At 41.1% G+C, this 25,889-nt stretch overlaps 1 protein-coding gene across 3 annotated transcripts in view; it reads left to right on the forward strand.

Annotated features, from left to right (window-relative positions):
- B3GLCT (beta 3-glucosyltransferase) overlaps positions 1-25,889 on the forward strand; it is a 120,633-nt gene that overhangs the window by 24,987 nt on the left and 69,757 nt on the right. For all 3 annotated transcript variants that reach the window (XM_015439125.4, XM_005585593.5, XM_065533132.1), the window contains exons 4-6: positions 5,289-5,398; positions 22,386-22,462; positions 23,540-23,651. In XM_015439125.4, the coding sequence (XP_015294611.3) occupies positions 5,289-5,398; positions 22,386-22,462; positions 23,540-23,651 (299 nt within the window). The remainder of the gene's footprint in view (positions 1-5,288; positions 5,399-22,385; positions 22,463-23,539; positions 23,652-25,889) is intronic.

The raw sequence follows: 25,889 nt of genomic DNA on the forward strand, positions 1-25,889 counted from the left end.
CATATGTGTTTTCGGGTGTGTGTGTATGCATGCATATTTATCCCTCAGCGTTAAATCATAAGGCTGCTTGTTACTCAGCTTTTATCAGAAGAACATCATGTTGGTTTCTCATCAGAAAAACACCAGTATGATGAAACCCATTTTTCTAGGTAATTTCTGACCAGGAAGATGAGCATTTTACAGTAGAGTGCTTTGCCCATGGTAGGTGCTCAGCAACTGAAGACATGGAGAGCATTTGGTTTCTTCCGGCTTTCAAAGAAGAATCATTGCTCTCCAGCATCCGTTTTATATTCTAACTATCTCTCTGCCCTGCTGCCTTTCCTGAGCACTCTCTGCCACTCACCATTGGCTTTGGCATTGCATTGGCCCTTTAGGTATCCTTGACTAATTTCTTTATCTTCCCCTTCTAGCCTGTCGCTCTGATTATTACTGTCAGGCACTTAGTGTGCGGCCCATTTATTGCCCATTCCTGGAGGAGAAACAGTGACGATCCATTTTGAGTTGTGACGGTGTTTGCTGAAGGCAGGTTGCAGTGAGTTTAAAGAAGTGCAGCCAAGATGATAAGGAAATTGTGGAATTGTCTTATTTAGCTCTGTCGACTGGGCAGCAGGAGCTTCAGAGTCAGGTGCTTGGATGGCATACACAAAGAAGACAGCTACCAAGATAAGCTCTGGGATCTGGACTCAGCCAGAATGTGATTCAGTGAAGGGATCGCTTAGGCTGTATGTCAGAAAATATTTCTTGGTACTGGTGTGAAGAATGCAGGAATTTAAACACATAAGCTGTTTTCAGCACCAAACTGTACTAACTATACTAATCTAGTTCTTTTCTGGATTGGGTTGGGGTTGAGTAGCATGTCAGTGAACTTCCGGCATTCATTGTGATCAGGGTCACAGGAGCTCCCCTCCCCTTTAGCCTTGTCCTCGATATTAACCCCCTTGCATCCTGTTCCTTGGCCATACCTAAGCGTTAGTATTTTCTGGCCCTAAATTTGATCCTCTGTCCCAAACTTTCACCACTCCCTCTGTGGGGAGGGTCTTTCCACACCTTTTTTTCCTCATCTTTGGGAGAGTGTCCTCCTTCCCTCCTTTGGGAAGGCTCTGCTGCCTAGGACCCCATTTCGCTCCTGAGGCACTTCCCCCATTTGAAAGTATTAATCTAGGCCGGGCGCGGTGGCTCAATCCTGTAATCCCAGCACTTTGGGAGGCCGAGACGGGCGGATCACGAGGTCAGGAGATCGAGACCATCCTGGCTAACACGGTGAAACCCCGTCTCTACTAAAAAATACAAAAAATTAGCCGGGCGAGGTGGCGGGCGCCTGTAGTCCCAGCTACTCGGGAGGCTGAGGCAGGAGAATGGCGTGAACCCAGAGGCGGAGCTTGCAATGAGCCGAGATCTTACCCCTGCACTCCAGCCTAGGTAACAGAGCGAGACTCCATCTCAAAAAAAAAAAAAAAAAAAAAAGTATTAATCTAGAGCCCAAGCCTGTCAGCATGGTATATAAATCCCTCATGATTTGACTTAACGGATCTGCCTCCCTTTCTAACTTTATCACCTACTGTACCGTGCCCCGCTCCTTTTCTCAGAAATGCCTGACAGACATGGCCGTTCCCTCAGGGATGCTGCAGAGATACCCCAGGCTGTGGGCTCTGTGGTGATCGATCCCACTGATCTGCTACCCTGTGTGTGTGTGTCTGCTGCTTTTTTTTTTTTTTTTTTTTTGAGACGGAGTCTCGCTGTGTCTCCCAGGCTGGAGTGCAGTGGCGTGATCTCGGCTCACTGCAAGCTCCGCCTCCCGGGTTCACGCCATTCTCCTGCCTCAGCCTCCCGAGTAGCTGAGACTACAGGCGCCCGCCACCACACCCGGCTAGTTTTTTGTATTTTTAGTAGAGACGGGGTTTCACCATGTTAGCCAGGATAGTCTCGATCTCCTGACCTCGTGATCCACCCGCCTCGGCCTCCCAAAGTGCTGGGATTACAGGCTTGAGCCACCGCGCCCGGCCGTGTCTGCTGCTTTTTAAAGGAAACTCAGGACATACCTCCTCCCGGAAGCTCACCTTGCACTCGCCCCCGGTCCTCTGGGCTCCGGTCCCCTGTGCTCAGTTAGCTCTGGCTTTCCATTTACTGCTTTGTGTTATAATGGCCTGCCTCTGAACAAGGCTCAGACACTCCAGGGCTGCGACTGGGCTCACTCATTCTTGTATCACAGAGCTCTACACTGAGGAGGTACTCAGAAGACGTTTGCTGAATGAATGAATGAAGCGTGCATGATTGAAGTGTAGGAGAAAGGGAGAGGCCAGCATGATTTCTTAGTAGCTATGTTAAAAAGAGGACAGATACAACTGACAGGACATGACCTAGGTATGGATGGGAAGAATTTGCTTTTTAATCTTCTTGCAAATCGTCTTCCCTGCGTGGAAGTGCTGTTGTCTTCATGAGAAGACAGTGGGAGCTTTGCTGAGCTGGTAGAAGTGGCAGGAGTTGGTTACTGTGATGAACGGTGAGTGCAGGATTAAACTTCTTTTTCTTTTTTTAGAGATGTAGTCTTGCTATGTTGCTCAGGCTGACATCAAACTCCTGGGCCCAAGCAATCCTTCCACTTCAGCTTCCCAAGTAGCTGAGAGTTCAGGTCCTTGCCACCATGCCCAGCCAGGATTAACCTTTTGCTCTTTAAAAAATGTATTATGAAATAATTTGAACATGTAAGAAGTTATAAAGAGAATAATATAATGAACATTTATGTATTATATGTTCATTAGGTTAAGAAATATCACCTAGATTAAGAAATTAAATACCATTAACACAGTTGAAACCTTTTAACCATTATCCTGATATGGTATTTATCATACTCATGTAATAAATTACATTACTCATGTAATCTTTTATACCTTCACTTGCTATGTGTGTATATGTTTGGTATATATACATTTTAATATATTTATGTTTATATTGTTGCAAACTGTTGATTTGTATATTCTTTTGCAGCTTGCTTTTTTCAGCATTATAACTATGGGATTTATCTGCCATATCCATCTGGATTGATACATGTAGTACTGGTTAATTTTTATTGCTGCGTAGCATTCCAGTTAATATATCTTGTTAGTGGATATTTTCGTTGCTTTCTGTATTTTGTTTTACACAGTGCCACTGTAAGCACTTTTGTCATATATCCTTGTGCACACATCTGAGTTTCTCAAGGATGATTAATAAGAGTGGAATTTCTGGATCACTGGGAATGTGCATCTTTTTTATTAAATTTTAGAAAAATTACACTCTGAGGCTTATTTACTGCATTCTTAACAAGAAGAAATCTTTATAACTCCTCTTTAGATGTGTCAGTTTATATTAATGTTTCAGATGTAGTACATCCAAGATAAGAATTCAGTTGAAACTGAAGACACCCGTTTAAGTCTTACCCATGTGTCCAACATATAAAGCTGAGAAGCTGGTTTAAAATAGAGACAGGTATATGGAATGTTCCTATTTATATAAACTCCTAAAGGAAAGGAATTAGGTCATATTCAGTAGGCTGTTCAGCATTTCCTTTTACATATTTCATTGAGTTTTAACCAAAGAGCATTTTAGATTATTTTTAGAATCTAGATGGCTACACTATGGAACTATCTGTTGTGTGAATATTTGAGCAAGTGAATAAATGAATGGAGCTATAGAATAGAACATAAGAACCATCAAATAGAATGGAATAAAATTAAAATCAAATTAGGGTCTCTGAGCTGAGATGTTAAAGAGAAATATTCTTGGTGGGGGAGAGCTTCCTTCCCAGCTCTCCCAAGGAACCAACCAATTTAATATATTTATGTTTATATTGTTGCGAACTATTGATTTTTATAGTTACTATATATTATATATTTGTGTATTTTATATATATATATATAAAATTAGTACATATATATATATATAAAGTTAGTACAAGCAACAACCCCGCATGGCTTCGCTGACTATCTGGCTGAATGCTACAATTTATGTGGCACCTTCTTCTGCCAGCATTCCTGTCTGGCGGCAGGGTGCTGACACAATCACTGTTTTATCCATTTCTTTGTTATAGGCTCAGAACCTGGGGAGGCCTAACGTGTTTCTCTGGGGTGCAGCCTTGCTACCGCCGTTGGCAAGCCCTCTCATGGTCTTTGTGGGCAGGACATACTCGGGTTTCCTTCCTGCTCGCCGTTGTAAAAAGCTGGCTGCCTGCAGGTGCATCTGTAGCAGGCTGGTGAATACTGGCAGCATGGGGTGTTGTAGATGGTCTTTATGCAGACTTCGTGCTAAAGCCCTGTTGCTGAGGAATTGCTGTGGCCGATTTCCTGGAGATAACACCTAATCCTGGCTAGGTGCCTTATGAGGTAGGGTAGGGATTATTGAGTTACTTATTTGCAAACCCTTGTGAACTCTTGGGAGATGGGCAGTTACTGTTGAGTGTCATCTTAAAGGGCCATTCAGAACATTCTTGAGGTAGTGTGGTAGTGAGCTAGGACTACATAACAAAGTACCACAAAACGTGGCTTAGTACAAGCAAGAGAAATGTATTGTCTCACAGTACTGGAGGTTAGAAGTCTGACATCAAGGTGTGGGCAGAGTTGGTTCCTTTGGAGAGCTGGGAAGGAAGGAGCTGTTCCAGGCCTCTCTCTTTGGCTTGTAGATGGCCATTTTCTCTGTGTGTCTCATACCATCTTCCTTCTGTGTGTGTCGTTTATGTGTCCAAATTTCTCCTTTTTCTAAGGAGACTGGTTATATTGGATTAAGGCTCACCCTGATGACCTCACTTTAACTTGATTACCTCTGTAAAGACCCGATTCTAAATGAAGTCACATTCTGAGGTATTGGGGGTTAGGACTTAAAAAATATGAACTTTGGAGGACATGTTTCAACTCATAACAGGTAGCAGCACAGTGTAGGATTATGTGGGAATCGTTAAAAGCTACTTGTGAATGTTAGATTTTCAGCTACTAGGAAGGTTAGCGTTCTAGATGTTTTCACACATTTGCAGTCATTCTTTCTGACAGATGTGAGAGCACATTCTCAGTTTGGTGCCATAGACTGGGTCCGGTACAGTCAGCTTATTTGCTTGCTAACTTGTAGGAAGAAAGTTTGGCAAACAGTTTAAAAAGAGGGAAAATTTCGTCTCTAGAATTACGTACAAATTGATTTTTTTCCCCTTAAGAGTTTATTGCCTGAAGGTTTGCCTTGTAGCTATTTTTTCACTTGTTTTCAAGTTTGTTTTAATAATTGTATAAAAAGAAATACCTGAAAACTAAATTTTTTTTTTGTTCTAGACTTAAAAGAAATTGTGTTCGTCATCCAGAGTCAAAGTAATTCTTTTCATGCAAAGAGAGCAGAACAGTTAAAAAAAAGCATCTTAAAGCAGGCTGCAGACCTTACACAGGTACGTAGCAATGGCTGGGGGCTGCCAGTTACAGATTTCTTGATTACCTTGATGTTTCCCAAAACACTGGATCTGTGGAGAATCAGTTTTTATTTAGACGAGAATAACTCCTCTGGCTCATTTTGCTTACTTAATATTGAGTATTTGTTGTTGAAAATATTTTGGTCAGCTGGGCGTGGTGGCTCACGCCTGTAATCCCAGCACTGTGGGAGGCCAAGGTGGGTGGATCCCTTGACGTCAGGCGTTCGAGACCAGCCTGGCCAACATGGCGAAACCCCGTCTCTACTAAAAATACGAAAATTAGCAAGGCACGGTGACGCATGTCTGTAATCCCAGCTATTCGGGAGGCTGAGGCAGAAGAATCGCTTGAACCCAGGAGGCAGAGGTTGCAGTGAGCCAAGATACAACACTGCACTCCAGCCTGGGTGACAGAGTGGTACTCTGTCTCAAAAAAAAGAAAGAAAATGTTTTGGTTAATTCCTAATGCACAAATTATCATATTCTGAATTATTTTGTGTGTGTGTGTGTGTGTGTGTGTGTATAAATATATATATATAAATTTAAGAGAACTATATAATTGTGTGGGGCAACTGTGGATTTGTCACGAAGTATGATAAAAGCAAGTAGAAGAAATAACTTTTTAAAGGCAAGGCTTAAAATAGAGATAATTAACGTTCAAAATTTTGGTAACAAGTTCTAAGGCAATTTTCATGTTGGAATAACATTTTCATTAATCTTAGTGCAGTGCTTCCTCTATGAGTCTCTTAATCTGCTTTTTTAATTGGATGTCATTAATTTAACTTTTGATTTGATTTATAATGTAATATTCCAGAAGGATTATGGAGAGAAAAATCTACTCATGTAGGTACATTTTAATAACATTTAAAATAGGCATGAACAGAATATAAAGCTGCTCTGAATGATGCTGGAGGTTTGGAGTAAGGGCGGATCTACCTTATGCTGCCCTATAGGTGCTTTCCTTCTTTAGCTAAGTAAGTCCATCAAGACCTCTGCACTATGTTGTGATGGCCTTCAAGACCGACGTGCTTGCCTGTAGTTAAATGCTATCCCTTTGTTCTCCCAGGAAAGAACTCTTTGACAGGAGACATATGTGGCTGACAGATTGCTTTCTTTCTCTTCATGGGTACTGGAAAATAAAGGGTCAGAAATGTCAGTGGAAACATAAACAGCCTTAACAGTATTCAAGGCAAGGAACTGCTGGGAATAGGGTTTATTATGCTTAATTTCTAAATGCTTTATATATAAATGTATCGAACTGTCCTGTGTCCCTGCAAGGCCAGGTTCTCTGGGCTGCTGTGCTTGAAACATCATGCTTTCTCAAAGGAGAAGAAAGTAATACATGCTATAGATAGATTGTTTTTCAGTAGTCAGAGATAGGAGCAGCTTGATAAGTTAAAAATTTTTCTTTTTTGGCTGGGCGCGGTGGCTCATGCCTATAATCCCAGCATTTTGGGAGGCCGAGGTGGGTGGATCATGAGGTCGAGAGATTGAGACCATCCTGGCCAACATGGTGAAACCCTGTCTCTACTAGAAATATAAAAATTAGCTGAGTGTGGTGGTGTGCGCCTGTAGTCCTAGCTGCTCAGGAGACTGAGGCAGGAGAATCACTTGAACCCAGGAAACAGAGGTTGCAGTGAACTAAGATAGCACCACTGCACCTCCAGCCTGGTGACAGAGCAAAATTCTGTCTCAAAAAAAAAAAAAAAAAAAAAAATTTTTTTTTTTCTTTTTTTTGGAAACCTAACTTTTGGAGGTTTTCTCCTACTAAACCTTCATGGATTGTATTAGAGAGGCAGACATGCAGCAGCCTTGACTAGCTGGCCTCTTCCGTCTGCTCTGCTGGAGGCACTAGTGGGGTAGCCAAGTGCAGGCTGCTGCAGGGGGGAGGAGGAGCCAGAAGCCCAGCTAATCCATCCCTCAGGTGGGTCCAGGGAAGCTCTAACTGGATTTTGCTCAGTCAGACCTTGGCAATTACCCCAAACTGTGTGATCAGTGATGACATCAGAACCACAGTTAGGCATCCCTTGTTCATATGAATTAAGAGCACACATTTCCCTACGTCACCTGCATGTGCTGCTGCTCCCAGCAGTACCTTTCGTTTTGCAGATACGGATTTGTGTTTTTTAGATTATGTATCTTCCCCAGTAGTCCTTGACATTGATATGGATAGCGATGCCCCTTGCCATCTAAGCCTAGTTGATTGCATATGCCCCTATACTCCCTCTACTGTTCATCTACTCTTATTTTTGGCCAATTTTATTTGTGTGCAAATGGATATTCATTGCTGGCTCTCTACCTGTCTTTCCGCTTCTGTTCTTCTGGGAAGAGTAGTTTTCAGAGCACCTTCGAGCAGGGCAGTGTTCCTGGGACTTGGTTTATAGCGGGGATAAGGCATGTGGGTATGTTTTGGTGGGAAGCAATAGAAATGATAAAGTATTCCTCCTTCTCCTCTTCCCCTTAGGAAAAATGAGAGTTGGCAGGATGCTGCTGGGGGCTGGATATGCCTGCTTCTTTGAGAGGCTCTGGGGCTCTGCAAAGGATAGGGCCCAGGTACAAGAGCACCGAATGCTTAAAACTAACTCTAGGCTCTGGGGAGGATGGTTAGAGGTTCCTGTGTAAGCTGAACTTGGCAGTTGTATATAGGAATGGAGAATGTGTGTTATAGTTCTCTTTGGTGTCTGTCAGGATTGAGGCAAGACGGTAGGCAGCTGAGCAGGTGTGGATCCAGCAGAGCAGAAGGAACCTCCATTGCTTGTTACCTTGTGCCAAGATAGTTGCACCAGAGCTTGTTAACTGAAGTCCCTGTCTCTGGATCCCAGCTTCATCTTCTACCGCTCACCCCCTGGCACTTTATTTGCCGGTAACTTCAAACTTGATATGGTTCTAGGATCACTTGCTATATTAGTGCATCCTTGCATTGCTATAAAGAAATACTTGAGACTGGGCCATTTATAAAGAAAAGAGGTTCAATTGGCTTATGGTTCCATAGGCTGTACAGGAAACATGACAGCTTCTCGGGAGGCCTCAGGAAACTTTCAATCATGGCACAAGGTGAAGGGGAAGCAGGCACATCTTATGTGGCTGGAGCAGGAGGGAGAGAGAGGGGAGGTGCTACACACTTTTAAGCAACCACATCTCTCAATAACTCACTCTCCTCATGACAACACCAAGGGAGATGATGTTAAACCATGAGAAACTGCCCCCATGATCCGGTCACCTCCCTCCAGGCCCTGCTTCCAACGCTGGGAATTACAATTCCACATGAGATTTGGGTGGGGACACAGATTGAGACCACATCGCCTGCTATGCCCCTGTGGCTTTGTATATTGTAGATCCCGTCTTCTTGTCAAGCCTATGTATCCCCATAAAGGTATTCTGTGCACCATCTTGACCCGCCGTGCTAAGCTACTTCCTTTTTGGTTCCACTTTTGTATCTTGGACAAAATTCTGTTCTATACTTTTTACCTGTCTCTTTTACAAATTTTGAGAGCAGAGAATAGACTATGTCTTCTGAGTTGATTCTTCAGAACCAAGCATTGAATCCTTGAAATTCATGATCTTTTCTTTCCCAGAGTTACTTTCTTCTCTACTGTAATAGAAGTTTCCTTGTATTTCTCCTATATACAGTATGGACCTTCACCCGTACGTACACAAGCATGCACACACATGCTGTATTAAATCATAAGTTCTTTGAAGGCAAACACTTCTTTGGATCCTTCCATAACACCTTGAACATAGTAGGTATTCAGCATATGGCAACTGAATTGACTCTAAGAAATTTATCAAATGAAAATGAAAATTTAAGTAACTTATGTATTTTATTCCTATTAACTCTTAAATGGATAATGGCCAACCTCCCTCTTATTAAATATAGTAGCTATTTACTTCTCTCAGTGAAACCACAGAGTTTAGGAATAAGAGTAGAAAAAAAAATTAGGTATGAGCTGGTGCTAGAAAAATATGATCTTATGAATAATTAAATCTTTTGGAGATAATATGAAAAAGAACCAGAAGATACACTTGACTACTTTAACACAGACAACATAATAGTGACTTAAAGAAGATGGAAATCTTTCAGTATTGAAACAAAATTGAAAAAAAAAAGAAGATGGAAGATGTACTTCTCCCCACCCAACAGTCCAGTCGGTGGGGGCCTGGGGAGGCAGCTCTGCTCCGGGTTCCTCTGTCCTGTTACTTGGATGAAGTGTCTTGTCCTGCTTGGTTGAAGCTGACCTACATTCTGCATTACAGTGTGTGGAGGCCAAGCTGCTTCCTTTTAAGGATTTTGTACCTTGCAATTGTATATGTTGTGTCCCTTTATGTACCTATGTCCAGGGTATATCATGTGGGTTACACCTGGGCTGGGAAGTGTAATGTCTGGTTGGGTGGTCCTGGATTCAGCTAGAACTCAAGGGGTTCTAATCTTTAGAAGGGAAAGGGAGCATGGATACAGAGGGACAAATCAACGTCTCTGCCAAAGTCAGGATTTTGTTTCCATGTCAAGGACTCACTTAGTCTGCGGAATTTATTTATGAACCTCTCATTCATTCTTTTCCTATTTGAAGACATACTATGGGCAAAGTACTGGGAATACAGAGATCAACAAGACATAATCTTGGTACTTGAAGAATGCACAGTCCCAGAGAGGGGAAGGGCCATCAGCAGGCAGTTTTTCTTTTTTTTCTTTTTCTTTTTTTTGCTCTGTCACCCAGGCTGGAGTGCAGTGGTGTGATCTCGGCTCACTGCAAGCTCTTCCTCCTGGGTTCACACCATTCTTCTGCCTCAGCCTCTTGCGTAACTGGGACTACAGGCACCCGCTACCATGCCCGGCTAATTTTTTTTTTTTGTATTTTTAGTAGAGACGAGGTTTCACTGTGTTAGCCAGGACGGTCTTGATCTCCTGAACTCGTGATCCACCCACCTTGGCCTCCCAAAGTGCTGGGATTACAGGCATGAGCCACTGTGCCCGGCCAACCAGGCAGTTTTCAAGCAAGGTGGAAGGGCAGTGATAGAAGGGTACACGTGGAACACGAAGGAGGGCCCCTACCATGGTGAGGTAGGGCAGGGGAGCTGAGGAGGGAATGTGATGCTCCAGGAGGGATTTCTGAAAGTGCTGAGCCTGGAACTGAGCCTACCTATTAGGCACTAGCTAGGTTGAGGCTGAGGTGGGAGGGGAGGGCTCTCTGGGTAAGGAGGACAGCAGGTAAGGTGGCCAGATGAGAGGCGGAAGCACAGATGTGTGTGCCCTAATGCTGTCCTGGGGTCAGCAGATGGGGGGTGGCAGTGTGGGCCCCAGGCCTGGAAAGTCAGGAGGGAACATGGTCACATGGAATTGTTTATCCTGTGGGGAGCCAGACTTTTCTGGGGGCTTCTCTGAGGGCTCTCCTGGTATTCTGAGGTGTATCTGTTTGGTACACAAGGTGGTTAGCGTCTCTCGTCTCTGGCAATACATGTAGCAGTGACCCTGGTCGCTGTTACAATTAAAAGTGCCCCTTGGTTGAGGATTACTACCAGCGAGTGCCGTTAGGGAGTAGGCCTGGTAGAATTTGTGTTTTAAAACCGTCCTCTGGTGGCCTTAGGTAGAGTGGCATTAAGAGAGCCAGGACTGGGCAAGGAACCTCATTCTAAGGCCGTGGGACTAGTCTTGGACCATGCTGCTCAGGGCGGGTTGCAGACTGCTGTGTGCCTTCTGCCACAGCAGTTTGAGAAGCCCTGGGCTGGAGACAGGGCCATGGATCTGGCCAGGGGGGGCGTAGGGGTGCTGCAGGGCCAGAATGGTGGGAGATGGACCCAGGCTGGAGAGAATGTCAGGGACGCTCCCAGCTGGGACTCAGATGAGGTGGGGCTGCTGAGTGAGACGGAGGAAGGTTCTCTGGTTTAGAGGGTGATGATGACTTCGGGTGTCATATCTGAAGTGAGCGTGTGAGCAGCTGGAGGCTGGATATTTGTTTTACGCTCAGGAGAAAGATTTGGCCAGAAGATGGTAGATTTGAGAGTCAGCAACATACGTAGGTAGTGGCTGGAAGCTTGAAGGTGCTGCTTCCAGGGGAAGCCAAGGGCCCTGGAGGAAGACCAGTGTCTAGGGGCTGGGCAGAGTCAGAGCAGACTGAAGGGCCATATGAAGGGATACGGAGAGGAGGGGCGGTTTGGGATGCTGGGGACCTGAGGACCGGCCCGTCAAATCACCATCAGTAATGCGACATTCTCCGGAGAGGCCTCAGAGAGACCAGTCTCAGACCGCCTGACTAATCAGGATGGTGGCCTGTGCACTGACCTCAGGATGCATCCCACTCAGTGTGCTTTGTTGTTGCTGGCACTGCCGCTGTTGTTATTTGTTTTTAATTCTGATAAAAAAACACATAAAATTTACATCTTAAGTGTACAACTCAGCAGTGTTAAGTGGAATCATGTTGTGCAACAGATCTCCAGAACTTTTTTATCTTGTGAAACTAAAATCTGTACCCATTGAACAACATTCAATGCTCCCCATTCCTCCCTCCCCCAGCCCCTGGCTACCACCATTCTACTTGCTGTTTCTGTGAATTTGATTTTTCCAGATCTCTCAAAGAGTGGAGTCATAGGGTATTTGTCCTTTTGTGACTGGCTTCTGTCACTTACTAATGCCTTCAGGGTTTATGACAGACTCTGTGTTGTTGTAGGTAACCTCAGTCTACTGTGATGGACATTTTCATCTGTAGACACCTATTTCCTCGGATGCTTATTTGGCGTTTCACGTATGCATCCCCAAGGTGTACTGTGTCCTTCAGTGTATCTGTTCTGCCTGCAGACTCCAGAGGAAGGTGGGACCTGTTCCCTACTCCTCTTTGCATCCCCCATAGCATGTAGTAGATTGCCAGCCACACACAGCATTAGAAACTGTATTTCCATTGATTCGTTGTCCTTAGCTTTTGAAGCTTAGGAAATAGCTACATTTCTTTAAAGTATTTGACTTTTTAGTGCTTTATTCTCTGCATCTATTTAGCTTCATAACACTTATGCTTAGTTTTTATTGTCCTTTATTTGCAATTTTCTGTTTAGGCAACCTGTTGAGTAGGGGACTTAGATTGCCACTAGGTGGCAACATTGGTTTTACATTTAAAGGCACGTAATTAACCAATATCGTTAAGCAATGCACCCCCCTCACCCCCAGCATTTAATTTCTGTGATAGTAAGTAGAGCCTAGACTAAAGCAATAAGGAAGCTTCCCTTTAATTATAAGATAGTCTGTTATTGTTGTGAAATTTTTTGCTTGGATGAAGACAGCTAAGAGCACCAAAGTAGGTATGACAAAACTTTAATTTGCTCACAAGATCCAGAGTGAGCTTTTAGAGCTTAGGTAATTTCATTTTTGGATTAACAAGTCTTTCGGAAGTTGAACTGTCCAGAAAGATTTTAGGGTTTGCAATTATTCTGGATTCTGGATCATTTTTTCTTTTACAGAGTTTTTTTTTTATGGCACATGTGTGATTAAAAGTTGACTTTATTCTATGAATAGCACTCTAGAGATCCATAAATGGGGCCAAGTGCTGTGGTTCACGCTTGTAATCCCAGCACCTTGGGAGGCCAAGGCGGGCGGATCACCTGAGGGCTGGAGTTCAAGACCAGCCTGGCCAACATGGTGAAACACTGTCTATACAGAAATACAAAAATTAGCTGGTCATGGTGGCAGACTCCTGTAATCCCAGCTACTCTGGAGGCAGAGGCAGGAGAGTTGCTTGGACCCAGGAGGCAGAGGTTGCAGTGACCCGAGATCGTACCACTGCACTCCAGCCTGGGCAACAGAGCGAGACTCCGTCTCAAAAAAAAAAAGATCCAAGAACAAGAATGGCTGACAGCTAACATAGAGTCTGTAGACAATACTTAGGGGGCAATGATGAGATAACTTGACCTGGAACTAAATGAAAATAGAGAAATAAGATCAACTTCTGAGAATTAAATGCTGAAATTCACAAAGCGTAGGGAGGCAAAATCACTTTAAAGAGGCAGGAGGGCTCCTTAGTTAAAACCTAGCTGGAGGCGGTTTTTTTGTTTTTGTTTTTGTTTTTGAGATGGAGTTTTGCTCCTGTTTCCCAGGCTGCAGTGCAGTGGTGCGATCTCAGCTCACTGCAACCTCTGCCTTCTGGGTTCAAGCAATTCTCCTGCCTCAGCCTCCAGAGTAGCTGGAATTACAGGTGCCTGCTACCACGCCTGGCTGATTTTTTGTATTTTTAGTAGAGATGGGGTTTTACCGTGTTGACCAGGCTGCTCTCGAACTCCTGACCTCAGGTGACCCACCTGTCTTGGCCTTCTAAAGTTCTGAGATTCCAGGTGTGAGCCATCGCGCCCTGCCTGCTGGAGGCTGTTTTAAGAAATGGACATAAGAAAGAACTGGTGACTCTGTCAGCTATGGGAGCTGAGAAAGGGAAAAACTAAGAGGCAGAAGTTGTCGGCATCCCAGTGCTGTTGTGGGAGCAGGAGCAGGCTGGCTCCTCAAAGGGGTGCCTCAGCAGCTTGGTGTGGCAGGTATGCACTGTGCCTGTAAGGGACAGGATGTCACCTGGGACCTGTGTCTGTAAGGGACCCTCATGTCACCTGGGACCCCAATTATGAAGCATGAAGGTTGCAATTTTGGTTTCTTCATCAATTTGCCCACCATGAACATTCGTAAAAGTTGCTTGGTGAGGCAGAAGTCAGCAGTAAGTTTTATCATTTGAATATTTATCTGATAGCTCAAAATATATACTCCTCCCACAATACCAGATGTCTAGAACTGCTGTTTAGTCATTACTCTGTCAGGTTGCACTTGACTACAAAGTCTGCCAAAAAATTAAGGTGCAAAAATATAATGATTTCTGTGATTATGCATCTGTTTTCAGCTATTCTCTTTGCTTAGGCAAGTCATTACCTATGCCTGTTTTGCCTCAAGATGCTAAAACGCAGCCTTATTAAAAACACAAACATTTTTCATCATTACAGCGTGAATATAAAAAGAAAGAGCCTAAACTAACTTTTTATCTGACATTTAATACTGTACATGGAGTTGTTAGTAGAAGAGTTAAACTGTTTCCCTTGTTTTCTACAAGGGTCATTGTAAGTAGTCATTTCCATCTCCAATTTTGAAGCTTATCATGCAGTTATAATGGTGCTGAAGTTGTGTGGGATGAGTAAAGTGTGTATTGGGAGTGGAATGTGATGTTTGTAGATTGCAGCGAATGGAAAGGAGGGTTGGTGAGAGTGGGGATGCGGCTGATGACTATGGCTTCCTAAATGTGGATCTGCACATAGAAGAATGCAGAGTTTGAAGAGGAGCTGTTTTTTTCCCTGTTTTTTTCTCCCTGTGGAGGGGTAATATGAAGTGATCAAGACTGACTATTTAAAGAGGTATGCGAACAAAAAGCAAAGTGGAGGTGAGGCAAACAGAAACCCGAAGGGAGAGTTTGTGCAATGATCTAATAAATCACCTGCTTGGATTTATTTTGTTCAGATGCCTATTATGTGCACAGCATCTGTATCAATTATGATTTGACTTCTTTTTTTAACTTAACATTCCTTCTTGAGTGGATATTTGTGTAAAAATTCTTACATTAAATATTTTGTTTGTTACATGAAACAGGAGAGCAAACAGCTCAGGCTCTAGAGATGATGCTGTTAAGTATCTTGAATTTATGTTGTGATGGCAAAGCTGTCACCTGAGTATTTTTTTTTTTTCTTCTGGTTCCTGGGGTCTAGCCACCAAGGGGATCCCATGCGGAGATAATCTTTCCTGTAGTTTCAAAAGCAAATTAACACCTGTCTAAAACCATTATTGTTCTCCAAAGGAACTTTATGTAAGATGAAATTGGAAACAATGAAGGAGAGAAGATAAAGCATAATTGCATTGTTTTCAGTAGCTTCTAGTAAAGCAAGGATCCGGGCACCATTTGAAGACACTAAAGTAGGAACTCAGCACAAGGCCAAGGTCATGCTTGCCCAGGGAATCACTTTGGATGGGGAGCAGAGAAGTCAGCCACTGTAGAAGGAATATTTGGGGAGAGGGGTAGGACAGTGTTTAGAATTAAGGCAGGAGCTGAGAAATAGGCAGAACCAGAGATAAATTATGGTTCCAGGCAAGGCAACCTGCAAATACCACCCCACTCCCCCGACCAAAAAAAAAAAAAAAAAAATCAGAAGTCAGGATGCTTAAAAGAGTTTCATTATTGGGGGCAGAGGTCGGAGGGGTCAGAGGTTGGATTACATTTTCTGCATTAGACCAAATGGAGCTAACCTAGCTGCTTAGAGACCTCTACACTCTCCACCCCGAACTATATAGCTTTTGAAGAGAACTGACACTCCTAATTTTGTAGCCTTTTGTGGTGAGACTATAAACCCTTTATTTAAAACCTGGCATAATCTCAACCTTACAAATTTTTTTTTTTTTTTCTGCTGTTCGCAGAAAGTTTTGGAAATCACTATTTTTCTTGAGAAGAGTTAGGCCGCCCTTGCCTCATTAGTTTTTTTGTTTTTAACTGCCTGATTTTCATTTGTTAAGCCAGAAGAGCTAGCAAAGCCTTTCGTAGCTTAGTGTAAAGAAGCTTGAGAAAGATGGCCTGGCGTTTTCTAATTTTAGAATATTTTTTTATTGACAAGGGAGACTCTGTGAGTTACTTCATTAAAAGGTTAACTTTGAGAGTCATGAGTGTGATTTATTTTGCCTCAGCTTTTTGATGCTGTGTATCATTAAACTTTTCTTTTGAAGTGAAAGGAGTTGGATGCTTAATAGTTTACTAAAAGTTAGTTTTATTTTTAGAAATTGACAGGCATTAATTGTATTTTTATTTATTAAATTCGATACTTTATTACATTGCTGTTGAATGCAAATTTATCGAGCCATTCATTCAACAAATATTGATTGAATACTTACTTTGGGCAAGGGCCTGGACAGGATGCTCCAGGAGAAAATAGAATTTTTTTTTATACACATTCTCTGACCTAAGTAACACTGTCCTTTTTCACATATACAACTAGCATTCTTAGAAACATCTTTCATACATGTGTGTCTTTATATAAACTTCACGCATCACAGGAAATAGAACATTGAGACTCAAGGCCAAGTTGCTCAACAGTAATGAAATCTTCATACTATTTGGAAGGCTGTGTCATGACCATTTGTCTCTCTTTGGCTGCCCAGCATTTGAACCCCTTTGCTTCCTGGAGAGGTCTATACCTTGTGTCTGGAGGAAGCTGGGGCTTGGCCCATTAAGGCAGACAGAGGCCAGGTGCTCGGGCTTCCCAAGCTCAGGGGAGGGTGGGCCTCCCTTCCAGCATGGCATGTTGGATGAGTATGGAGCTGGAGACCCCAAAAAGAAGGTAGCTGTAGACCTCCCTCCTCTGGGTGCCTAGTGGTGACGGTGGAGGCCAATGCAAAGCCAGCACGTGAAAGTGTGCAGAGGAGGTGGGGGCTCCATGAGCATGATGCCAGTGGTGTGTGATGCCCAGCAGGGACAGCCTCTCCAGGGTGTAGGTCACTGTAGACTGTGCCATGCCCAGTGCCTATTGCTGGAAATGGTACCTGCCCTCCAGGAGGCTCATTCTAGTGAGGGGAGCTGGTCATTCCACTGATTGAATTGCTGTATGAATCAGTACAAGCATGGCCCCCTGAGAACATAGGCAAGGAAAGCTGTGACCCCATCTGGAAATGCCAGTAAAGGCTTTTTTATGGCATTTGCACTAAGCCTTGAAGAAATGTAATGTGAGTTTGGTAGACTCCTGTCTTGGGCAGCTTGAGGGCTGTCACTGAAGGAGGCAATACATCGTGGGTGTCACTGGATATTAGGGAATGGATGAAGGAAAGAGGATGAGCTACCCTCAGCTAAGATGATGAGTTCATTTTTGGAAAGGTGGAGTTTGAGGGATTAGTGAGACATCTAGTTTATGGGCCCAGGGTTTGGAGTGGAGAGAATTGGCAACTACAGTAGTTATTGTAGCTTTTATTGAGTGCCCATCATCATTTTACTTAGTGCTCATATTGGTACAGTATGCTATGCTGTTTTCAAGCATCAGCTCATTGAACTCTATGAATTAGTTGCTGTTATTCTTGCCATTTTGCAGAGGGGACACTGAGGCTTAGAGAGATTAATAAAATAGTGGAGTAAGTCCTATACCTCAGTTCTGAGGGGATCCAAAGCTTATTCTCTCTGCCTTCCTCCTGACACGCAGGTGGGGCCACGATCCCTCGTGCGGCAGACCGGTGTCGATTGGTAAACAGGGTCCTGTTCAGTCTGTCCCTTCATATGGCTCTGTCGTTATGGCTTCTATCCCTGACATTATATTGTAGATTTGTTTGCTTGTTGCCTGTCTCCCTCACGAGAACGTGAGATCCAAGAGGGCAGGGACTCTGCGTGTCTTATCACAGCTGTTTACTGTATTCCTAGAACAGTACCTGGTACATAGTAGTTGCTCAAAAAATATTGCAAAATTGATGATATTGTTAATAGTCATCACATGCTTACCACATGCCAAGTGCCTGGCACGTATTAACTCACTTGCTCCCCTTTGCCATTATCATCTCAATACATGACAGAACGAGGTGGCAGAGCCACAACTAGGATAAGAAACTCACTCAAGTTGCTTGGCTCAGAATAGAGCCAGGGTTCAGAGGAAGGAATTTGGCTCCAAAAATCAGATCCTTAAATACTGAGCTTTACAGCCTTTTGTGAGCAAATGAATTATTAGTTAAAATAGATTTGTATGAGCTATAAAATAAACTTAGTAATGCATTTCAAAGTAAATTGTTCATAAAAATAAAAATTTCTAAATAATGAGGTAATATTTTTTCTTGTTAGGAAAGGACATTTAATGATTCAGACAGGTGTCCAGAGAAATCTTTTGTTTTTTTGTAATACAGTCTCAGATTCCTAGAAGGTATGTTGTTATAACATCACATATAATCTGCTGGGGGCCATAAATGAATACTGGATCTCTAAAGGCTAGTAAATCTGTCTGATACATGTTGCAAATAGCATGTTACAGATCTCTATTATCCTCATAAGACATACCTACCTCTTACAGAAGAAACTGTAACAATAAACAGATGTTAATTTTTACAATGATTTATTTGTTATTCTAAAAGCTCAGTTCAATGCCTTAGAATGATGTAATAGTTGGAATTTAGACATGCAGTTGAAATGGAATCAGTCTTAAAAGTTCAGTTTTTTAGAAGCTTTGCCTAATACTGAACCAATGTGCTGATGTTACTTTCTAATTTAGCATGTAGTCTGAATAATAAAACTGAATGAGACCATAAACCCATGTACTTCTAGGTTTAGAGAAGAAGTTAAGGACAAATGCCAAATACTGGCAGATAGTCTGTTGACAAGGGGAAGACCAGCAGCTTGTAGTTTAATTGTTGAATTATTTCCAGACATGCAGAAAAACTAAAATGGTTCAAAACCAAATCTGCTGAATAATTAAGGTTATTTATGCTATTTTATATATTCATCTATTTTAATCCATGTTCAAATGTTAGCTTTTTCATTCATACTATTAACAATTCTAGATATGAATCTTTAATGATTTCCCCTCCATATCAAGAGTGATGGCCCTTCTCCATTCTAAAAAATATTGTGAGAATACTCAGCTGTGATATTGGAATCAAACCCCTTTCCCAAATGAGGATGATGAATATGCATAAGAACCAACTAATGAATTAGAATGTTGGTTTTAAATTTGTTTGCTCTCAATAATTATTAGCTGTTTTAAATATAAATTCATGACTTGATAACAAATATGTTCCAAGGAAGTACTGACTGAAAGTTCTCTAGGCTTTCTGTCTTCAAAGTGATTATGATACCAGTGGATGCTGATAAAGGCAGAGTTTGATTCAAAGAGATACATACAGTTGACATTAAAGTTTAAATTATTGCAATCAGCCTTTTCATTTTCCTTCCCTTTTCTGTCATTTTCCATATTTGATCATTCGTATTTTTAGCTCCTTTATGTCTGCCTGTTAGGGCATTATCTCATTATCGAGAGAATTTTGAATTACCTTTTAGGTTTGAAATAGTAGCATGATTAGGCATCATTTAGATTGACGACAGTTGTTGCATGCATGAATGCCATTACTATGTCTTTATTCCAGACAACTCTTGGTAATGTTGATAGAACATTTTCTTATTTTCCCCTTGAATTTTAATTTGAAAACTATTTTTTAGTTATTCATCCAGTTACTTATTTAAAAACCTGCTTTGAGCCAGGGCACGGTGGCTCATGCCTGTAATGCCAGCACTTTGGGAAGCTGTGGCTGGTGGATCACCTGAAATCAGGAGTTCGAGACCAGCCTGGCCAATACGGTGAAACCCTGTCTCTATTAATAACACAAAAATTAGCCAGGCGTGGTGGTGCACCCCTGCAATCCCAGCTACTCAGGAGGCTGAGGCAGGAGAATCACTTGAACCTGGTAGGCAGAGGTTGCAGTGAGTCGAGATTGCGCCTGGGTGACAAGAGCGAAACTCTGTCTCCAAAAATAAAAATAAAAACTTGCTTTGAATCTAAAAATGGTATCATTTAGTGACACTACCTTTAAGGAGGTCTAAATCTTGTGATGGCGATAGATGGAACATAAAGTATTATAATCCTTAGTGGTAGGAACTGAGATAAGATCATTTGATAGAAAATTTTCTTGCACCCTTTTTGATAATTACCTTTAAGGTGCTACTACATCTAAGTGTAATATTATGTCTGTTTGGGTCTCTGTGTGCATTCATATATACATTTATATGTGTATATGTATGTATATGACAAGAATAAAAGCTCTTGGGCATTTTTGGGGATTAGTAGATTAAAATTTATTTATAATTAAGATGACCTTGGCTTAATCAAGAGTTAATCAAGAGCAGGTTTCTGAGTGCAACGGTAGCACCTACTTTGTATTTTTGAGTACTCACCTGTGGAGAGTGTTAGTAACAAGGCATGCTAGCTTTTGAAATATTGTTATATGGAGATACAGAGAGACAGGTAATTTGATCTTGTGTTCACAAACTGAAGCAAATATGAAATCTAGTATATGATTTAGTAAACAAATATAATGGAGCTATGAGTGACTTTAATCTACTGATAATCCAGAGTTTATTTCAGTCTAGGATGTGATTCCTTGTTTGCACTACCTAAACCTTTCCCTCCCTCATTTTATGTTGTGGCAGAGTTATTCATAAGCTTGTCTTCTAATCTCTCCCAGGAAAGTGTCCTCGTAGCCTTTCTGCTGAGGTTGCTGTCTAGGTATCAAAGGAAGCCTTTTCTCAGTTAATAGCTGTTGATGTTACGTTATACATCGCCTATAACTAGGAAGTATAATACTTCTTTGGAAGTAAATTTTTGAGGTGCATTCATTTTCCTTCAATTTTTAAAAACCTTAGCTATGTTTTAATTGAAGGATTTTTAAAGCATATATCTCATTATTATATCATCTTGACACAAATATTTTCACTTTCTGGTTCCTCTACTCTCTGTTCATTTAGGATTTTGTTTTATTCTTGGAATCATGTCTGATTTTTTTCTATTAAACATAAGGACATTTCCATTGCTATAAAGTTTTCAGCATAATTTTAATTGATACATAACTCATTAGCTACTTTTATGTAAAACTTTAAAAAGTATTTGCTCTATTTTTCTTGTCTAGCTCACATTTGCATTTACCCATAATTCCAAAGTTTTATGCAAATAGTAACATCATTAGTTTCTTTACACATGATTTTCTGCTCTTATGTAATCCTTCATGAATATATATATTTGCTGGAATTTTTAAAATACAATGAAAATTACTGCATAATTCAGAAGTAACTGTAGGAAAGCCCTGAATTATTTATATTGGGTAACTGCTAATTTAGCCTTAAGGTTTACTCTTTCTAACATACCACATTGTTTGTCTTATTTGACCCGTGATTACTGTTTTTTGCATTTCATATTTGTACATGGAAGTTGAAAGGAATATTATATAAAATAAATGAGATTTACTTGAAAGTTAATTCCAAAGATTTATGTTAAAGACTATTCTCTTCTTAAATAATACATATCTGAACTTTAAGACTGCTGTGAAATCCACATCAGTGCACTAATATTTCAGATACTTAGGTACTTCTTCTTGAATTCTTTTGTCTGTAATGGTTACTAGGAATATAGTTTTATAGCTAGTATAAAACACAGGATATAATAAAGTTTGTTGGGGGAGGAGGTTTAAGCATATCAGATATGAAATTTTTGACTTTTGGCTTTTGTAACAACTTGAAATATAGCGAATAGTGTTTTACTTCAAAGCTAACACTCATAGCCTTGAAAATATTAATCTCTGTATATGTGTGCATAATTTATGTAAGCACAGTTGTGCCTTATTTCTGAATTTTAGTTCCTCCTATGCTTATAAATTTGTCAATTCCATTATTATACTATTCTTACTATTGCCTGAGTAATTGATTATATTTCTAGACCAAAACTTTTTGTTATCAGGGTGTTATAATGTGTTTAGAGAACTTTAAAAAGTAATTTTTGCACATGAGGTAGATCAAATATTATATCCTCTAGTTTAGCCAAAGGGTTTTCCTTTTCACATGTTCCGTATGTTGTATATAAAATAAAAAACTGCTTCTGTGCCTCTGAGTTATCCCTGACTTTCCCCCAGGCTCTTCCCTTCAAGTCACCTTCACAGACTTCAGGTTGGCTCCAAGTCATGGAAGACTTTCCTTGTAGGTCTTGAGCCCTATTTGGGTGCGTGGGTGGTGCAGAGTGCAGAGGTTGCATGGATTCAGCCAAAATACTTCATTTCCAGTAGCTTCTGGAGAAAATAAGGAAAAAGAAGTGGTTTGAAGAGTACCATGTCAGGTCTCTAGAAATAGCTGCATTTTAAGCTAAGCCTTTTCTTTTTTTCTTTTTTCTTTTCTTCTTCTTCTCTTTTTTTTTTTTTTTTACTTTTTTTGGAGTGATCAATTCATACTTACCTTCTTTGATCATTGTTTTTTAGGAGCTCCCCAGTGTCCTCCTCCTTCATCAGCTGGCTAAACAAGAAGGTGCATGGACCATACTTCCATTGTTACCGCAGTACGTTTGTTTAACTCACGTGTAGATGACTGACATTCCTACCTGAACACTTCTATGCCCCTAGTCTTTTTATTAAGAGGATGTGGTTTTCCTCAGTCAGTAAGTGAAATAAATTTGAGTTTTACTTTTTATGATTACTACCTTAACCAAATTTCTTGATGATTGGTTCTTAATCATGAGTAGCTTTTTTTTTTTTTTTTTAAGACAGAGTCTCGCTTCATCGCCAGGCTGGAGTACAGTGGTGTGATCTCGGCTTACTGCAAGCTCTGCCTCGTGGGTTCAAGCGATTCTCTTGCCTCAGCCTCCCAAGTAGCTGGGACTACAGGTGTCTGCCACCATGCCCAGTTAATTTTTGTATTTTTAGTAGAGACGAGTTTTACCATGTTGGCCAGGATGCCCTTGATCTCTTGACTTTGTGATCTGTCTGCCTTGGCCTCCCAAAGTGCTGGGATTACAGGCATGAGCCACTGCACCCTGCCTTATATATGCTTTTTCTTAAAAGATAAAATGCTTCAAGTTGATATTTGAAAATTATTTATCCCCTGAACTAGTGTTGTTATGGAGAGAATTAGCTTTAAGAACTCCAGCTGGCCGGGCGCGGTGGCTCAAGCCTGTAATCCCAGCACTTTGGGAGGCCGAGACGGGCGGATCACGAGGTCAGGAGATTGAGACCATCCTGGCTAACACGGTGAAACCCCGTCTCTACTAAAAAGTACAAAAAACTAGCCGGGCGAGGTGGCGGGCGCCTGTAGTCCCAGCTACTCGGGAGGCTGAGGCAGGAGAATGGCGTGAACCCGGGAGGCGGAGCTTGCAGTGAGCCGAGATCCAGCCACTGCACTCCAGCCTGGGCGACAGAGCAAGACTCCGTCTCAAAAAAAAAAAAAAAAAAAAAAAGAACTCCAGCTGTTTTTTAAACCATTAGCATCTGGCTTTTCTATAAGCTGAAGAAAAATATAGAGAAAAAAACTAGATACGCCATTCTGTGTACCCTTCATTCATTTCCTCCCGATCAGTTTTAAACCTTATTATTAACTCATTTTACAGAAGTGATTACTGAAACTTGTTTCTTTTGATCAGCTTTTCTGTAACATACAGCAGAAATTCGTCTTGGATTTTCTTCTGTGAAGAAGAGACAAGAATACAGATTCCAAAACTCTTGGAAACCCTCAGCAGATATGACCCCTCTAAGGTGAATATAACTTCAATACCAGTTCTTATTTTGGGGGACAGTGTTTCAAAGGAGATTTAATTTTGATTAAGAAGCTTTTTAATCTAATAAAAAACCACTTAGTTTAAAATTAAACAGAACGAAACATTGTTGAATATCTGGAAGATATGTTAAATAATGCTCTTTGAAGTTCGTAGCTTATAGAGGGACAGAGCTTATGATGAGCCATTTTAAATGAAAAAAATCTGTGAATACATGTGTTAGCAATTTCAGAGAGTTGAAAACTATCACTTGAAGTTCAGAAACTGCTTATCTTAGCAATAAACTTAAGTTGGCTATTTTTCCTTATTAGACAGTGACCATATATTATTTTAGATAGAAAATTGTTTTTGAGTGCCAGCTGTATACTGAGCACTGTGGATGGCAGAGGCTAGAACAAAACAGACAGTGATTCTGACCATGTGGGTGGCAAAGAATAGCGGGGAGAACAGACCATTAGAGAAGCAGTTATGGTTAGAAGCAAAACATCCCTAATAAGGAAGACTAGGGTGCTGTTAGAAGCATATAACAGGGGCATGGAATCTAACCTGGGAAGGTCAGGACAGGAAGGTGACATTTAGTCTGAGTTCTGTAGGATGAGTAGGAGTTAGCAAGAGAAAAAGAGAGTCTACCAGGCAGGGAACACTGAGAAAGAATGGGGGTTGGGAAGGGATGTATCTTGAACTGGAGGAACTCAGTGAAGTCCACCACAGTGAAGTCCACAAAACTTTCACGTTTTCAAATCTTATTTTTATTTTGTGCAGATTTGATAGAGCAACTGGATCTTGTTTGCCTGGAAATCCCTAGCCCTGAGCAGTGTTTTTAACACTTAGTAGGTGGTCAGTGAATATTCGTGAATGACTTTATAACCCTGTAATAATCAGTTTTGCTGTTGGGCTACGTTCTAAGGCTCGTTAGGTTTAGAGAGCTGCCTTGGAAATGTGTCAAGAGTAAATTGAGCTCATTCAGTTCTCCTTCAGAGAAAAGCCCAGGTTACCACCTGATCACTTTTTGGAATTCTTTAAACTTGAGATAAGCAGAGATGGGCTGGTCCCAGTGGAAACCTGTCCCACCTACCTTTGGATGCTCACTCCTGAAATGAATCAGATGTAATGAGCTCATGGGGAATAAAAGGCGAGCTTCTGGACGCTGCTCGGTTTGTTGATGTAGATGTCAAACACTGGGCAACAGTGATCATTAGATTAATTTCTCCAATGCTGGAAAGTCTTTACTATAATAGAAACCACTGCTTTTGATGATCTTTAAATGCTGGAAAGATCCATTACGATTTTTCTTCATGCTTTTGATTTCTGGGAAGCTTTAGATATAATTGGATGAGAAGGTCGTTGGGTTAAAAAAATAATTCCTTCAAAGGGAAGAATTATGAACCTGTTTCATCCAGTCTTTTCAGATGATACTAACCAGCACCTATGTACTTTCTGCCATGTTTTATGTAAACCATTTGTTAGGCTTTTATGTTTCCTTTTGGCTTGGGAAAAACTCCCAAATCTTTTTTAGGATGTAGGAGTTTTCACCTCCTTCTAGTGTTCATTTCACCTGGAGATTATTTTTCCATTATCCATAGCTCTAATTCTGTACAGGAGATGGTGACTCACTTTGCTTTTTAATGAAAATTGGGATGATAAATTTAAAAGTTCAAAGCAAGTTCATGAAAAACAAGTACAGAACAGAAGCAAAAGGAGTTGTTTTCTCCCTCTTTTCAGAACTCTGCCATGTGAAAAAAAAAAAAAATCCAGAATGCTTTATTTCTTTTGAAACTAGCAGTAAGAAATTATAAAGATTATATAATGTTTAAGTTAGCTCAAACTAGTGTGATTCTTTTTTCCTTTCAACTGGTAGGGGGAAAAGTATAAAGCAAACCTGGCTTTGATATTTACACAAATAAGCTTTGAGTACCTTAAAATAATTATATAATGTGTGAGGGTATAAGGTATTTTGTTTGATTCTGATTTATTTCCTTCATCTTTCAGTCATTATCACTAATGCAAATGTATACTGTCATAAAATATTTTAAATGTAAAATTTTAACTTTTATTAAAGTAATCTTTGTTAAATTGCCTTCCTCGGTGATTTCTCTAAATTTTGTATGTTGTTTGAAGTCTCCTTTGTAACCACAGTATGCTATTAATATATGTGTATTTGATGAGGTGTGTTGACTTTAAATTTATTTTATTTTATTTTATTTTTTGAGACAGAGTC

The sequence above is a fragment of the Macaca fascicularis genome, chromosome 17, assembly GCF_037993035.2.
Source record: "Macaca fascicularis isolate 582-1 chromosome 17, T2T-MFA8v1.1".
Classification (NCBI taxonomy): domain Eukaryota; kingdom Metazoa; phylum Chordata; class Mammalia; order Primates; family Cercopithecidae; genus Macaca; species Macaca fascicularis.